Source organism: Nipponia nippon, unplaced genomic scaffold (genome assembly GCF_047370975.1).
Source record: "Nipponia nippon isolate SJK-2023a ecotype South Korea unplaced genomic scaffold, ASM4737097v1 scaffold_2, whole genome shotgun sequence".
NCBI lineage: Eukaryota > Metazoa > Chordata > Aves > Pelecaniformes > Threskiornithidae > Nipponia > Nipponia nippon.
Genome location: NW_028262336.1, coordinates 17788332 through 17806812, shown reverse-complemented (window position 1 = coordinate 17806812; position 18481 = coordinate 17788332). Strand labels below are relative to the sequence as shown.

The 18481-nt window shown below is 36.7% G+C and overlaps 1 protein-coding gene across 3 annotated transcripts in view; it reads left to right on the top strand.

The window, feature by feature from the left end:
• The window catches only part of CADM2 (cell adhesion molecule 2), a 673388-nt gene that overhangs the window by 593721 nt on the left and 61186 nt on the right, over positions 1-18481 (top strand). For all 3 annotated transcript variants that reach the window (XM_087757917.1, XM_087757916.1, XM_087757918.1), the window contains one exon: positions 8756-8934. In XM_087757917.1, the coding sequence (XP_087614043.1) occupies positions 8756-8934 (179 nt within the window). The remainder of the gene's footprint in view (positions 1-8755; positions 8935-18481) is intronic.

Sequence of the window (18481 nt, the reverse complement as noted above, 5' to 3'; positions counted from 1 at the left end):
AAAAGCCTTAAAAGAAATCAATAACATTAGGAGCAGCACTGCTGAAACTGGCAAAATAAAATATGTAACCTGAATGATTATAGTATTTTTTTAGAAATCTTTATAACAAGAACAGTTTTTAAGAAGATGGATTTTTAGGTAACTATTTTCCTGACTCTGAGTAGTTAGAGGTACTTGGGGCGATAAATGTTGTTAGTAACCAACAGTGCACAGTTTGATTTCATGTCTCACTGCATTTATTCTGAGTTGGCCGTTTGCATGCTCTGGTATTGGGGGCATAAGAAATCACTTAAATAAGTAACTGTGTTATCACGTACTACAGTGATGGGTTCCTATGTATTCCACTATTGAGAAAATCTGCTGACTTGACCTCAGTTTTGATGTATTGCACAATATCACGACGAAGCTTTTTCTGACATTGACCTATCGGCCACATTGCACATTTGTGAGCTCTCTGGTTTTGCATTTCCTTCAAAGCTGAAGGGCTGGCAGTGCTAGCACAACCAAAACAACCCTGACAAAACACTGCTTCTCCAACACACACACAGTGACTATTGGTAAAGAATTATAATTCTCTGGACTATTTTTTTCACTTCCAATGTGGATCATGGGAAGACAGTGGATCACCCACAGCAGTGAGCACACCAATTTGGTGTCCTCTTTTTTCCTCCCACGTTAAAATTACCTTAGGAAGGATGGTACTTCATGAACAAGCTTAGGGTACTCCCTTACATCTGCCTTCTTGTGGCAATGGATTTTGAGTTTATTTAAACCAAATTCTGGACTACATCCCTATGGCATCTCCTCACAAAGTTGTTTTTTGGGTTTTCTTGAGACAATCTTTTTGTCCATCTCTAACCTCCCTGCTGTTTACAATAGCAGAATACAAGGGGTGTTTCTGATGCAATTCACTGATAAGGTATCTTCTGATTTCACGTAAGTTCTCTTGTTGATCTCTCTCATGACTATGAGAAAGCTATTCTCCAAAATGTTATTCACAGCAGGTTTTTTGTACTTCTTTGGGAAGATTATAGAATCATAGAACCATAGAATGGTTTGGGTTGGAAGGGACCTTAAAGATCATCTAGAGTTCCAACCCCCCTGCCATGGGCAGAGACACCTTTCACTAGACCAGGTTGCTCAAAGACCCATCCAGCCTGGCCTTGAGCACTTCCAGGGATGGGGCATCCACAGCTTCTCTGGGCAACCTGTTCCAGTGCCTCACCACCCTCATAGTGAAGAACTTCCTCATATCCAAGTTTGTAGCCATTACCCCTTGTCCTATCACTGTGCTGCCTTGTAAAAAGTCCCTCTCCAGCTTTCTTGTAGGCCCCCTTCAGGTATGGAAGGCTGCTATAAGGTCTCCTTGGATTGTGAATAATTAACGAGATTGTTAATAATACTGGAATTAGGTAAGAAACTTCATATATACATACATATATATATATGGATTATGCACTTTTCAGGATATTTGTTTGATATTGCCTTGGCTTCTTGATAATAACTAACATAAAGGAAACAGTTAAGGGGGAGGGGGCCACAAGAAACGCACAAAAGGCAAAGGGAAAAACTACAGGTAAATAGTTGCAAAGAAGTTAATGTTGCAATGGGTTAGTGGTCAACTGGGAAAAAGCTATCCAGACAGAGACCAGCAGCGTTACACAGCTGTGTTAAGGGCTGAAAGCCTTAGGTCAAAGGGAGTCCTGGACTCTAAATATACTAAAGGATAAAGGGGAGTGGGTTATCAGCCTGATGAGAGGGAGATACAGAAGGAAAGATAATTATGGCAGAAAGAGAACATTCACGTTCTTACAGGCAAAGGTAGGTATTGACTGACCTAAAAGGAATCTTAAAAATGGTTGCAAGGAAAGATTAGAGTGTAGATAGGAGGAAATATGAATATGAAAAATTACTCGTTTACCTCTTAGCAATATATACTTTGTATCTTCGGGTAAAAGAATAAATACCTTTGCTTTGACAAGACTGTTCTTGAGTCACTTTAATCAGTTGTATCACAGGCTGCTGAGGGATAAGGACTTGCGGCTGCAAATTTAGTCTATAGTATCAACGTGGTAGCATCTGTAATTCAGTGAGCCAATCTGAAGGTGAGAGGACTGCCTGATCTATCCAAAGCACGCTACAGGCAGGGAGGCCTGTCACCCAGGTGCATTTGTGATGGACAAAAGAAAGGCTTTATCTGTATCCAGGACAGAAGATAAGGGATGAAGAGTTGGAGGCTTTTTGTTTGTTTTGGGTTGGGTTTTTTCTTCACTTTTCTATCTTTTTTTTTTTCTATTTTTTAGCATTCTCTTTTTTTTTCTGTAAATGGCAAATACTAACAGTGTTTGAGATTCCTGTCACCTCTTTAAGTTTATCATTTAAGCAACTTTTTCACAGACGTAATACACTGCAACTGTCGTCAACATTTCTTGTTGTTCCTGTTGTCTTTATAGCTGTGAATTCCTGACAAATTTTTATGATATAAAAAGTAGAAATCTATATTTTGTTGCCACCTCATTTTTAGCGTATGTTGGTAATCTAATTCTTAACCATTTTAAAACTCTTGGCATAGGGCATCAGAAATATTCTTAGGCTACATTATGTCTGTTGAGATGCTTAAAAGAGAAAAGTATAGACAAATATAATAGTCAATTCAGATGTTCAAAGCTTCCTTCTTAAAAAAAGAGAACTTCATAAAAGGTACTTACGATATTCTTGACTAATTCTTCTGGGGAGAAAAATAATCTGTGATGGTTTCTCAAGCTTTGCAGAACTACAAAATCACAGAGTTCTTATAAAATAAAAATCATCTATCCAAGCATTTTAGGAAAGGCTAGTGACTCTGGATATTCATGGCTTTGATAGATTAAATGCTCCCAAACCAGTTCATCCCAATATGACTCATCAGACTGAGACTTTATATAAATAAGACGTTCCCTCAGGATTTAAACTTTCAACTGAATGATTAACTGACAAAGCTAAAAATCCAGATTCTCAATACAGAGAAACTCTGTAAGTTTCAAATTAATGAAGCAATCATTCCCTTAGATGACTTTCAACATTGCACCAAGATTTCAACAAAAAATGCTCTGATAAATGCGGTGATACCTTTTACATTACTCATTTGAGCATTTCCAATAGATTACGTTTTTATGGACTTCAGAGAATACAAGTGTTCCCCTGTTTGGAGAAGTAAAAAGCAATGTTCAAGAGGGCCATACTCAAAATAATGAATTTACTTGTAATGTTAGTGTTCCACAAATCCTTCTTCCATCTTTCTTATTTTTATCCACATTGGCTACAAAATTTTGACAGGATGCTTAGATACCCAGATGGATGATAGTATCCTCAGTGAGACTCAGTATGTAAAAAGCCGGCACTGTTTTTCTGTTGTTGTTGTTCTGTTTTTTTTTTTTTTGAGTGTGATCTTAAGGAAATTAGAAGGTTATCCTGTGCTAGTATTATGAGGCAGTAAGTATCTGAGTGTTGTTTACTAAGGTCTCAGTGAAGAACACTTTGCAGGTGACCTTTCTGTACACAAAAATCAGAAAAGGACAACAAAAATGAATAGAGCCAAGAACTTTCAAGTGAGAATGGATTGCATTGCTTAAATTCACTTTGTTCAGAAAGAAGAGGTGATACAATAGATCTATGTATCATTTTTAAATGAAGGCTAAGTTAAGATAAATATAATGGTTAGATATAAAGATATCGCTAGAAAGAAGGATTAAAGGAAAGCACTGAAACATCACAGTCCTTTGGTTAAGGATGGAGAAGGGGATGGAAAATGAACGAATTTGTTTTAAAATACTACTGTGTAACTTTTAAAAGCCTAGATTATAAAAAATATTAATGTGGACTTAAATATTAACTGTTGACTTTAATGTTACATAAACACTTGTTGAAAAGGTAAGTCTGTGCCTAAGTGTTCTTTTCTAATCAAATCTGACTGTGGTTTTTAAAACATATTTTTTTTTCCAACACATTCCAGTTTGCCCTTAGCTTTCTCGTTGACTTATTTTGGAAGAAAAGGTTTCTTAGCCTCAGCATTAGAAAATAATTTTGCCTTTTTTGCAAATTCTTTGTTAAGTTACTTGCAAGAAAACTCCTGTTCCACAGTATAAAGCATAAATCATCCCGGAACATGATACCATTTTTTTGATATCCTCATTGCAATCCCATTTCAGTTTGGGAAAGAATACCAAATTCTGTTGCTTTTTATGTCAAGTTTTGAGGCTAACATGAAGACAGTTAACAAAATTATTTATTTATAAAAAAAAAAAAAACGTTTCCTTTTGCAAGTCAGTTACTGAAAGCTTCTGGGCCTTTCTATTAGGATTAAACATAAATTATACCAAAATCTAAGCCCATTTAGCAGTTCTTTAGAGACAGTATAGAGTTCACATTTCTTTTGGGGGGCTGGCAGAGAAGTCATTGGTCATAGTTAAGGATTTTTAGTATGCTTGTGATTGGTATCACTGAAAATTCTTTCAGTTTAATGCAATCCTGATAGTGCTACTGTGGGCAGCCGCATGCAAAGCCAAATCAGTAAAAGCAATACATGCTAGCCAAAGAAATAGCATGGGCTGTCACAGTTGAGCTGTGTCTTTGAAAGAATTTATTCAGTACAGCATGCTTAATTTGTTTGTTTTTGTTTTGAAAGGTTTTCACACTGGGAGCAAATTAGAATAGGTAAGCCAGAAACAGAGCTGTGTTTTGGGGAAGAAAACAGCATCTTGGTGCTTCAGCTCTGCTACCTCCCTCAACCCAATGAAGGGTCTCAGTGGTAGCACAGCTCATTTCCACTTAACTGCATCCACATGGGAGGGATTAAACCAGGAATATAGAAAAGCACCTCTCACCCAAGATGGGAAGAAGAAGGGAGGACAGACTTGTTCTTTGGGTGACTGCATTGGTACTAGCAGCTGCATGCTCCTGTTAGGACAGAGCAGATCGGTGAGCTTGTTTGTGCCATGAAATGTGTGAAGCTAGTAATGTGCAATTGCATTAGTGGCCACAGTGCTCATTCCGACTTTATAGCTATTGTGCTCCACGAAAGATGTTTTCAGGATTGTCTGAGAAAAACTGGTAAGTGTGATTCAACTTGAAGTAAGCACAAATGCAAGGCACAGGGGTACCCTATTTGTTCCAGGCCATACAGTAATAGATAGCGTTACGGCAACTCCTTAGTAGTGAAGAAAAGCTGAAATTCTGCAGTGTTGGAGATGTACGCAGTGGAGAAAAATGTGGAACATTAGGAGTGTACATATTTGCCGGCTGTTTTAGAATGTCAAACCTAAATATCCCCCAGTTGAGGCAGAACCCTTTCAAAATGTTGGGTAAGAGAAAGAACATCTGTCTAGATCTGCATCCATGAACATGTTTCAATAGGATAAACTATGGGGAATTTGCACTTCTCTGTGCCTTGTGTCACAGAAGGAAATCTTCCCCATCAGTGTTTCAGCTGCATTTGTGCTTTGGACAATGAAGGTACTAAAGCAATTATCAAGGAATAGCCAATATGCTCTAAATTTATGGTTCCTTTACCCTTTTATCTAGTAAATTTTTTTCCCCCTGCCAATAATCTCAGAAGGTATCAAATTCAAACAACAAAGAAGGAGGGAGAGAGAGAGGCCTACTAAGTACAAGGCTATCGTAACTTATAACAAGGTTATAATATGCAGAAGCATTACTTACCATATCCTGCAATATTCATTGCCACTGCTAGGAGATCAGTGTAAGACAGATAAAAGTAAATACGTTTTTGCACAGCAGGTAGGAAACTTCCAGAATTCATTGCCGCAGGATGCTGGGTTGACAGACAGCATAAGCAGATTCCAGAAGATAATTAGAGATATTCATAGGCAACAAATCTAAATACTAAGTAGCCACAAAAGAGAACAAGAGATGTGCCCTCCAACATCGCCAACAGAATCATCGTTGATGCTGGCAGAGTACAGGGGGAATGGACCACAGAAAATGGCCACACTCACATGCTTTCCTTAAACAGGCGCTCCCTATGTCACTGACCACAGCATCATGCTGGCCTGGGTGCATGAGCATGTCTCATGTTCTTAGCTCACGTCTGCCTAACTAAGGAATTGTTAAGACCAGAGTGTCTCAAAGCTTCCCAGCAGTGCAGGCAAAATTTAATTTTGTGGCTGTGACAGAATTGCTGCTTTAGGCACCATCCTCCCCAAGAGCGGTGAGGTGGATTGAGAGCTGTGCGCGGCCACCATGATGTGTTGGCTGTGGGCTGGCTGCCCACGAATCACTCTGCTGCTGCCACTAAGCCAGTACAGGATGGCTTAATATTAACTGTTAATTAGCAGCTTCCCCGACACCCGGAGTATGTAGATCTGCCTCTCTCTAAGCCGTGATTTTTCTGCCACCATCATTTTGCAACCATAGCTAGGCACTCTGTATACGACTAGAGTTGGGATATTACAATGTGACAAAGCTCCCTGAATAATTTATATCTAAGGCTCCATTTCACACTTACTTGTTATCCTATGGGTTTTCCCCTAGGATATGCCATCTAATTTCAATTTAAAACGTAAGTTCCATAAATTACCACTGCTCAGAAGTTGCTTTAACATGCCATTTATGAAGGTAATGGTGCACATTGTAGCAGAAGTGTTTCAAAGTTTCCACTCCTGGGATTACAGATTCACAGTAAACTGGTAAATGGGGAACAATGAGGAGTTTGCTAGAAAATTGAACAAATCCACCTTAACATATCAAAGCAAATTGCACCGTAATGTTGTGAACTCTGTAGGGCAATGTTTCTGCAACAGCATGGACACCTAGATTCCCTCCTTGCATTAAGCAGAAGGGAAGTGTGTATATTGTGTGTCATGTGTACTTAGATACCAGCTCCTCAAAGTGCACTTAGGAAGAGTATTAAGACATATTTATGGTAAGGCATAAATAAGGCCCATTATACTGACAGTTCTTAATCCTTAGTTTAAAATTATGTGAATTTTGTTTTATTCCCTGAGAATACGATTTTCTAAAAAAATCGTAACTTCAGAGAATAGCCAGTCTAGGTAACAAGTTCAACAATGATTTAATGACATGTCATCCAAATATTACTAAAATGTGTATAAATCTCTGTTACCTTTCAAGAGAAACAGAAGTTACAGTATTTTTACTTTAAAAAGTAGTATAAATTATATAGCAGTAAATGCATTTCAGAAAATTTCACTTTGTTTATATGTCTTGCCTTACTTAAAATCATGTCATTGCAGTCATTAGGACTATTTTTCTGTGCATGAGGCCACATTTTGGCAAAATGTCTCTCCTTAGGTATTTAGGCTTAATTCTTATTCTTAACATTTATTATATTTAATAGGCTTTAAACACCTGCTTAAATTAATGAAATTAAGTATTTCTTGCGTAAGACTAGCAACTAATTTGGCATCTGCTGATTTTATAACAACGTTTTATATTTTGTTTTATTACTTAGTCATACAACTGCATACTTCAATAGGAAAATATAATGTAGCATTCTCCTACCAAATAAATGTGCAAATCTAGAACTTCTGATGGAAATTACTTAAGTAGTGTACCCAAAAGAAAGGGATTGATATTTGAGTTATAATGTACAAAGCTGCCAGATACAAGTAATGTAGCACTGAATCCCCAGGCTGTATATATCTTGCTTTAGTGACTAGTATCTAAGGACCTGAGATTCTCTGTCAGTTTGTGAGATAGGATTCAGTAAGCTAGCTTTTCATTCCCCGTCATGGACCTATCTTTCTGGTGATTTCCCTCATGTCAATTTGAAAGTAGATCTTGTTACACGTAAGTAAAGACTGCATACCAGTAATAAATACATTCTGCTGTCTGTTAGGCAAATGGCATGAACTGTGGAGCTCCTTGAGAGTCTTCAGGAAAGCGTTAGGTATCACTTGCCAGTGGGAGGGTATATGTGAATCTGCAAGATGGTCCCTTTTCTACAGTGACCTTGACTGGCCTAGGGGGTGATTGCTGTCAGTGCTTTGCCTTTGGCCTGTTTGATGCGAGTTCATGAGGCACAAGAGGAAGGTTTCACAAAAGAAAGAAATCCAGGATTTTAAGTCAAGTCTTATATTGTTTATGATAACATGCGTAACAAGCAATTATTTGAGGGAAGGATGCAGAAAGGGGGGGAAAAGGGATGGGCTGTGATACAATGCAGGAACAGAAACAAATTTACATTGTGTGTAAGATGTGCTACTTTGAGACTGATATGCCTGGTTCAGGAAAAACATCCAGCGCATGCAAGTGCGCTTGTGAATGTGAATGGCCTAAATACTTTTAGAATCCATTTACAAACCACTTAAATCTACCTCAGCCTGCCTGCATGATTTCTGATGCTTGTCAGCCACACAGGACCATATTGCTCATCACACAAATGGAAAGCTGTTTTCACTTAGCTTTCCAAGCCTCTTGCCAGACTGTGGGCCTTGAAACCTCACAAGAACTATCTTTTAATTTAGGAAAGATCTTGGCCTGTTCCAGTACCATTCTGTTTCCTTTTTTGTTTCTCTTCTTTTCTCTGCTTGTTCTTTTACTTTATTTAGTCATTCCCATCTGGGATGATGAGGTTGTAACAGTGGCAGTTCATTATATCCAGTAATTCAAATGATCATTGAATATTCTTTGATGGCAGGTTACTATTCATAAGTTTCTGACACTACTGTTGCTGATGTATATGTTGCATATACATGCTTCATGTGTCTGATTAAATGCATTGCTTTGAATCCAACAGGCCAGAACCAGTACTGTGGACAAAGGACGGTGGAGAACTACCAGATCCAGAGAGAATGGTTGTTAATGGCAGGGTCCTAAGCATCAGTTTCCTAAACAAAACAGACAATGGCACATACCGATGTGAAGCAAAAAATCCTATTGGCCGAAACAGCACAGAATATGTCCTGATAGTACATGGTGAGTGTGTTCTCGTTAGTTTTTTGGTGCATGTTATACATATGTAGCATTTCAAGAAAATACAATCAGTTGCTTATGATCATTACCAAAGGAATAGCAAGAAAAAGCCAGAAGTATAATTGCACTTTTATTGGTGCTATCGTTTAGTTCTGGGGAGTGTGTTTACTTCCTTTTATTGGCATGCCTCTCTTCATGCAGTTTAAACAAAATATATTCACTTCTGTTGTGAGCTTTTTGCAAAGTAAGCACCTGTAAAAATGTTTTGCAGTATGTAGGTACGGTTTTATAAAAACTTGCCTCGGGCATGAGCTGTTCAGATAAAGCTGGTTACAAAAGGATATATGAAGAGAAATACGGAAATACCAGACAGGCGGATGCTTGAGGTTTTTTGTTTAGTTTTTTATAGACCACCAAAGACAGGACATCAGATACTTTTCTTCACACAATTTATAGCCCACTACTGAGGAAATTCAGCTTATACAACTTAGCTGATCATCATCTGGCCTATCGTTACAGTCAATCCTCAAAAATAAGTCATGTCCTAAATTCATGATACTTCTTCTAATAAAATAAAAAAATAGTAAGATTCACATTAAATTACAGTTGATTTGCTTTCCTTAATTAATTAGGCAACAATATGTGTCACATGAAAAGAATAGCTTGCTTTTACATTGATCATGAAATAGATTGATATAACTCAGGTACAGGAGAAACTGTAATGCAAAGTTAGCATTTGCTTTTAACACAGCTTTGCAATATGGATCTAGCAGTCTCAAAACATAATGTTCTCTTATCACAGATATGTATGTGATAATTCCTGGAAGATTGTAAGTTCTGTAATTTGAATTTTAACCTAAGTGAATATAGAGGCAGAAGCTCCAGTGTAGTTCATGATGGTACTTTTTTTCCCTCTAGTTTTTAAGAAAATGCAACTTCTTATAACTATGACAAAATAAAATGCAACAATCTAATACAAATGCGCACTATATAGATTTTATTTGCTCATGATGAATTCAGGTATAACAAATATATGTTTCTTTGGTGTTTATAAGGTCTCAAAAACATTTTTCACTAAAGGTTTAACCTGCCTTTAGGTATTTGGCAGAAAACTTCTAATAAGCGCTACTTTCAGCTTTCAGTAATGAGCTGTTTTTTGGCACTGTTGATGAAATGTCATTTATCAAAAGAACCCTTTAGATTACTTTTCATTTTTCTTAAAGTTCACTATTAGTTTATGTAGGATTAGTGGCACAAGTAAGGAGGAGGTCTTTGCATGAGGAACGCAGAGCCTGTACTGTTGCGTGAGTATTTCTGTATTAAAGACAAATAGAAAAACTAAACCCTCTAACCTCTACTTACATTGATTACTACAAGAAAAAGAAAACGTGTCTTTTACATCCTGGAGGTGGTGTTGTATTGGTTGTTGGCTGCAGGCACAAAGTGTGCTGCTTTTGATGAGGTAATGGCTTCTGTGCTTACCAAATGTTGAAACTTCTGTCGTTTGTGTTTTCTGCCCAATTTGTTTATGTGACTATTTCTGAAAATATGGCCTTTTATAATGGCAGATTTTTCCATCAGTGGTGACTTTGCAGTATACTCTATCAAAGAATATTTCACGATCTCCTATGTGTGTTTCACATAGTGGCATGCCCCCTGTTGATCTGATTATCTTGCAACAACTTCATGGCAGTCTGTAAAATCATTCATTATCAGGAAGGCATTTTGTTATGTTTGGCAGCACATTAGGCATGTTATCAGGTTTAGCTTGCACATTGCTGACCTTTTCTGTTCTGAGTACCAGAGTTTTCCTAATTGCATTTCTGCAATTCCAGTGTTAGAACTAGAGATGGTAAATGTCAGGTGCTTCCGAGGTTTCTGAAACAATGAGAGTAGTGTGACAGAATATGTGATGATGTTTAGTGCTTAACAACTTACTGCATTTCAGAGTTGTTAAGTTTATTTTAAGTACAGAAGAGACTGACACAATTATTTTATCAAGTGTAGCACAATCAGTTGTATAGATCAATTTAAGCAGTGTCTTACCCCTTCTTTAGCTCATTACATTCACGAATGTCTTTAGTGAAACATAATCCTCCTAAAATGATACAATACTTTCTCTCTCTCTTTCTTTCTCTCTCCTTCTCTGGGGGCTAGCAAACCTACTTTTTATCATTTTCTGAGGTCCATTCTTCCATTTAATAGAGGATGTATTTTTTTTCTGTATCTTCTTAAATATATCTGGGCGCATCCTTTGATTTCTCATCCCTTCCCCTGTGCCTAATGCATTGATGTAATTTTTTTGTCCTACTCCTTTGTTAGAGCTGATTTATCATATAAGTATGCCTTCTTACCTTGAATGTTAGGTTTTTAATACAAGTACATGCCAGATTTAACATCAGGGGAGGTACGTTCACAAAGATGTGGGAGAGAAGAGGGAAGGAATCTGCATGAGGAGAGAATCTCTTCACAAGAGATTCTTTTAAATTGCAGGTCAAGGAAGTAAGGTCTAGGAACAGTGACCTACCAGATCTGTAAGGAGTACGGCATAAGTGCCCTACATGCTAGTAGCCACCGCCTTAATGGAGCCTCTGGAAGTCCAGCTCCACAGTTATTAAGCAACTAATAGTTTTTCTAAGAAACTTTCAAGCCCAGAGGAGTTGCAGTGATGGAGAGAAAGAATGATAATCATATGCCCAAGTTTAGAGAGATGCTATGGCTGATTCAGTTTTTCCAGGCGAGCTTGTGTGAGAAGGCAGACGACATCAATGGAAGATATCGTCTGCAGAGGCAGGGAAGTGTAACCTGATTCACAGCTTTGCTTTTCTTATCCATACTATGATTTCCTCCACATTTTTTCCTTTTTTTCACTTCTACTTCAACAGATTTTCTGTCTTTCTGTTTATTAAGGTTGTAAAAGTTTCGTCTGGCTTCTATTCCTTTTTTCCTCTATGAAATCCCCCTCTCAGTGGGACTCAATCTATTAATTCTCTCAATTTCTGAAGTTATCTTCCTAACTCAGAGGAGATTTAGACAGCTTTAGCATAGAGAGAAGCTTGCCTAAAAATGGAAGGTATAGTTTATCATAATCAGAGATTAAGGGTAAGCAAAGCATTTATACATATTAATTATACAAACCAAGCAAAGAGCATCTCATGCCTTTAACTGGACCAACCTAGACACAAAATTATACAGAAAAGTAGTATTTTTTTCCACTGTAAATGATGATGAGGTAATACTGTTTTGATGTTAAGTGATAGCAGTGGAAATAAATATTCCTATAAGCAGATGAATGTCAATCTGTCTAATATAATTAGTATCTGATAACATAAAAAGTCTTTTTAGATTTGTAGTATAATTAAAGAAATCAGACTTCAGAGGAATTGAATATATTTGAATCAGGTAAAAGGCATGGGCTATTAAATAGGCTCATGCTGCTTTGCTGAATCAATATGGCTGCTACTTTCATTTTTCTTAACTTTTATTAATAATAATAAATGTCAAGAAAACACTTCATGAAGCAGGAAGGTGGGCACAAAGTCAGAGTTTATAGGCAGCAGTACAAAGGCAAGACATGTAGTCTGCTCAAACATTTGTCTCGTGCAGTAACAAAGGCACAAGCTTTAATGCCTGTAGCTGTTGTCATTTCTGTATTCTAATTGTCGAGCTTAGTGCTTTAGAAGTGCACATTCTGGCTAGATATATTACACCCTTTCTTTGGTAATGGGCCCCAGGCAATTTTCACTCTCTTCCAATTTATTAAGAATTTGTGTTTACCTTTGTCCAAATACTAGTCATTAATCATCAGTAAGCAGAGCTAGCTGTCAAACTCATGATGCTCAACCCAAAAACATAGATTCTACTTGCAAAGCTTAGGTAATAACTTCATTGATTTAGCTGGAGTTGAGAAAGAAGGTGGTCCATCATAATCAAACTGAAGACACAGCTGTTATGTATGTAGCAGTAGTTCATAACCTCTGGATGTTATTGCTGAAGACTTAGTTCAACACCACATCGAGTGGGTAATAGAAGTCCACATGGTTGGGAAATCTTCTTAATGGAAACAGCAACATTTCATAATTTGCAGACTTATTTGACATAAAGTACCTTGGTGAAAAACCCTGATTTGCCAATCTAAAGACATGCATTCAATTAATTGAAATATTCAGAGCTATAATGTGTCGTGTATCAATTATCTATCAAAGCAATACGGAAATTTAACATGAATCAGCAGCTGTGGATGGTCAAGGCAGTTCTTACTGCCACAATTATACATACAGTAGAAAGCGATTGAGCCAGTAACTCAGTATCTCTGGAGAGTAAAAAGTGGCATAATGTATTCCCTTGACTTCAGCCTCTCAATTATTTTGTATTTTTTTCTCGGGCAAGCTATTTTTTGCAAATAAAGGCAACTGAAAGACTGAGTTACACACTCATTAATATTTCGAAATGTACTTTTGAACAGAAGATCTCCTACAATGTGTAAGACCAAGGGTCCCGCTGCACCTTTCCTTTGGACTATAATGTATTTATCTTCCACCTCCTTGTCCAGTCCCATTTCAAAACATTTATCATCTTAGCTTTCACAATAACCTGTGGCAACAAGTTTCTGAATTGAATTATGTGCTTTGAGGGAAAAGTATTCTCTTTTGTTTGTTTAAGCCTGCTGCTTGATCTCTTCACTTCCCAACTTTCCAATCTATTTGGCCTCTTTTGCTGTTTGTGCTGTAAGTATGCAGTTAAAATCACTTTTATTTTCATGCTGCTTCCCTTCAATAGATTCTGAAGTATTTCCACCTCGCTCTCAATTTCTCTCTAATTATGATCTTCGACTCTGCATTTCCTGGATTCGTGTCCCTTGTACCCACTCTCCTTTTATGGTCTCTTTTCTACCTTTTTCTTCATTTTTGGTCTAGTAGTAAATCTCTGTGATTGACTATTCTCCATATCTGGAACAGCAGTATGCCAAATTTGCATCAGACACCTTAGTTTATTAACTCCTGCCTCTAAATACATTTATAGAGGTTCACCTTCTGTGGCCACCCATAATTCCAGCACCGTGCACTTTTACTTCTGTACAAGTTTCTTTTTAAATTAGTAGAAACTCTGTGGAATCCAAAACACATCTGAACTGAAACAAACTCCATTACCTCTGTCTGTTCTAGATTCCTTTATCTTTGCCTGTTCATTTGCCCACTATCATATTTTTATTATGTTGCATTTCTGTTGTGATGTTCTCATAGGGGCCCCTCTCCTTCCTTTATTTCTGTAACTCGTGCACATCTCTCACTCTATGAAAGTAAAAACTGAGTAGAACAGTAATTTGAAATAAAGCTGAGGAGGTGAGATTTTTTTCTGTTTTCTTTGAAAACTGAGCTTCTTGGGTAGGCAATAGATCTCCTGGTTTGTAAATATTTTCACTACAGGCCTCTGATAAATCTTGTGCACTGTTTTTGGACACCTTATCCTCATAAACATATATCAAAAATAAAAAATAAAAAAATTCACTGAAGGGGCAGGGGAGAGGTGGGAAAGAAAGGAAGCAGCATCCATGTGGAGCAGCACACTCATCAGTAATCTAGTTGCCCTCTATTTTGGTGTTAAGACCCTAGATGTTGAGGTAGCTGGACAATTTCTAAAGTTTCCTCCTTTATAGTTCCTGAGCTGAAACGTCTCATTTACAGACACATCTCAGAGAAAAGCCTTTCTTTGCCTATGGGAAAATCCTACCCTTTGAGTGAACAAAGCTTAGGCTTTGCAAAAAGAGCATTGAGCAGACCTGTGGTGTAATGAAACAATAATAGCATGTACAGCTACAATAGAGAGTGTTTTTAGTAAAAAAATAACCTTGCCCTTACAGCAATCGAGGCATATCAAGAATATGAGGCTCAGAAGACTGCTTAGGACTTCATTTAAAATTCTGAGCATATGAATACCTATGCTTTTTAGTTTTGAGGTTTTTTTTTTAATATCTGTCATTGAATTAAAAGAAATAGGGTGTTTTGAGTCCTTAAAACAGAGGTGAAAATTCTCCCCTATTCCCATCTTATAAAAAGTAAAAATAACATTAAAAAAGTACAGAGAACAACTCATGGACAGAGGAGCCTGAGCTTTCAGCTGAAAAATAAATAAATAAAAGAATGCTCTTGAAGACTTTCTCCTTCTCAGAAGCCTTCCTTACCCCCAAACCGTATCTTTTTTTCTTTTTCTCTCTTCTCCTTCCCCACTATGCATGCATGCATACACACACACCCCACACACACACGCATGCACACACAAACAAAACCAACCAATCAACCAACCAGAGGTCTAGTAACTTATCCAGGAAGAGATCTTTTGTAACTTATCCAGGAAGAGATTTTTTTTTTTCATATCTTTTGAAATCCACAGCATCTGGATGGTTTTCCTGTAAAAGCTGAGGTGTGGAGGAGTGAGGTTTCACTTTGACGGGCCTAAGAAAGTAACTCATTATAACCCTATGTTAAAGGTAGCATTATAAACACACAGAGAATTTCATTCACGTGTTATTCTGCAAAGCATAGCCCTTCAAATTGTGTTGAAATATTCTGATTTTGCGTATACATTAACATTCTAAAGTGACATTAATGTATTAAGTCATTATCATAATACTAAAGTTAACTTCTCCAGAGGACTCTCAGTTATGCTAAAAGAGGTGGCCCAGACCTTAAAGCACAATGCAGATGAATGCTGCACAATCAGATGAATTAAGAAATGATTGTGTAGTATAGCTTTTATTATTGGAATAAAGAAGAATAATGTTTAGTTGACATTTTCAGGTATAAGAAGTCTGTCAAGAAACTCATGGTGAAATTGTTGGCTTAATTTTATGGATGAATTGTCCAGCTATTATCCCTGAACACTCGAAAGGCAGCTACTTTGAAATTGCTTTTTGTTGATAAATACTTGAATAGTGAGGTCTATATAGTTGAGCTGTGTGAACTGATATTTCTTCATTTATGGTGACTTTAGAAAAATAAGATACAAATTTTTTTTTTCAGGTAAGCTCAAAATTATTTTGGAAAGTCAAGAAAATAACATTCCAAACCACAGTAACGCTTTTGGGGAATCTGTTTGACACTTCTACATTTTTACATTAAAATATTCTTTTTGATGAAATAAAACTTTTAAAATAAAGTGATTTTGTTAGATAACATTGGAAGCTTTTAATTTTTCTTTTCCATACTGGAGTACTCATTGAAATTACTGAATTCAGAGTATTTCAGTTGAATTAAATCTGGATTTGTCCTGGTTTTACTTTTTTTTTATTTTTCCTCCTGGTGGATGCAGCAAATCTCTCTCCAGGTCCAATCTTTAACAACATACTCTAACAGGTATATCTCATTCCTATTTGAATAGAAGGTGTACTTATTCTAAAAGCCTGTAGTTTTGGCTAACATCTTTAATAACAGACAACACTTGAAAATATTTAATTTTCTATGTACATACATAATTGACTAATGTGATAGTTCTTGATTTGGATTCCCTATGTGATTTCTGAAAAGGAGAAGATTGCATGTTAGTTTTGAATTATAATGAGTTTTTTTCTCCATACACAATAATTGCATAAAGTTAATATTTTGGATGCTTGTATGTGGGTAGAGCATCTACAATGAAGTACTTCTTGAACTAGATGTACTAGATATATTGCTGTTGCTCTTTTGAAAAGAATCATTTTAACTGATTTTAAGTGATTTGTATTTCCAAAATAGTGCTGTTGAGTTTATTATCACTGATTTGCTGTAGTAGCACAGCTTGCTCTCTAATTTTTCTGGACTTCAAGCTTTGCTATTGCTTATGCCTCTAACATTCTTGAACTTTACTTCAATTGAGCTTTTTTGTTTGAGGGGTCAGAATGTAAAATTACCACGTCTATGAACATCATACACAGTCTTCATGAAGAAAATATAACTGTTAACAGAATAATTTCACTTGAGATTGATGACAAAGTTATAGTCTAACAGTTGCTAATGATCGTCTGTTTCCATCTAGATCATTTATTATTCACAAAACTCAAACCATAAAGAAATTATTAAAGTGACTTAGTAATTTTCTAAATTGAAATCTTTCCTGCACCATTAGGTGCTACATGGAATGCAGATAAGGGTGTCCTGTCTCTATCTTTCTCATATGGTGCTTCTATAACTTACCTTTCTTTTGAGAATAGGTTGCTGTTTTTCACTCAATTCAAGAAAGGAAAATGATACACTATGTAGTGATATTGCTTAAAATGTCAACTGGTGGTGGTAGCCTGCTGATAGATCAGTACCATGTTTTGTTCCAACTGAGATTATAAACCTTGGGAAGGTAGCACAAATCATTGGTTCTGAGCAAATGGAGATAGATATAAATGCTTTGGGGAGATTTGCAAACAGCGTCCTGAGTCTGAGAGGGGTAGGGAAAGCTTCTGTAAAAATTATGCATCTTAGAGAGCTTTCAGAAATTGCGTATCTAAGGTCTCTGATCACATGTGAAGATGAGCACAGAGGCTCAGAGAGAAGCAGACACTTAAAAATTTGCTCATCTCAAACCATTAATATTTCTAACATCCATAATTTGATGTTAATAATTATTAGTTCTGATTATTCTATTTTTGCTATTTGTAATTTTAATGATTAATGACTTCTGAACTTTTTCTGGAGTTTATCTTAGCCTGCATTTCTATATTGTATAAAGGAAAATATATTCAATAAAATATTTCTTACAGTATTCTATTAGTATTTTACTTACAGTGAGTAAGGTTTTCCTCCCCTTTGTTTTCAGGATTCTTCCAACTAAAAAACAGATCAAACAGACAAAAATTTGCAATTTCCCTGAACTAAATTTTAAAATCTTCATACCATCTTTCTTTGCAGCAAAGGTTCAGTCTAAATTTGTGGTGGGACCCAAAGCATCTTTAGTCGCTCCTCCAAAAGGGAAACCTTTAAGCTGCCATCACAAACTATTTTTTCTAGCTCTTACTGCTTGAATTCTTGACCCAATATAACAAAATTCTCTTTGCTGTGTAATTAAAGTCACATTTTTTATTGCTAAATCATATCATAGCCTTTCTGCATTGGATCTTCCTCTGCCTTGCTATGAATTACTGTGAATTGCTTTGACTTTATCTCAAGGATTCAGAACTGTTTTGACAGCTTTCAAGAAAGCTCATTGCATCAGTCTTTCTGTATGACTCCCATGGAAAGGGGAAGAGACAGCAGAAACTAGCCAGGAGGACAATAAGGGTATATCTCAAAATCATTCTCAAGTTGCAGGGAGAAAAAAAAAAAAAACAACACAAACCCCATTGCTAGCAAGTATGAATATGGATCTACCAAAGTTGATAAAGTTGGTTGGAACAGCCAATGCCATGTGGGGATCTCCCACAACACCCTGACTTCTTTCACAAGGCTGTGGTTCCCTCACTAGCACTAAGAAAGCTGTAATCCCTTTTGAAGAAACTTACCCAGAAGGTGCCTGTGACCAGGTCTCCAGATATCTGCTATGACCAGTGGAGTTCTTATTATGGTGTAAGGTGATGCATCATTTGTGA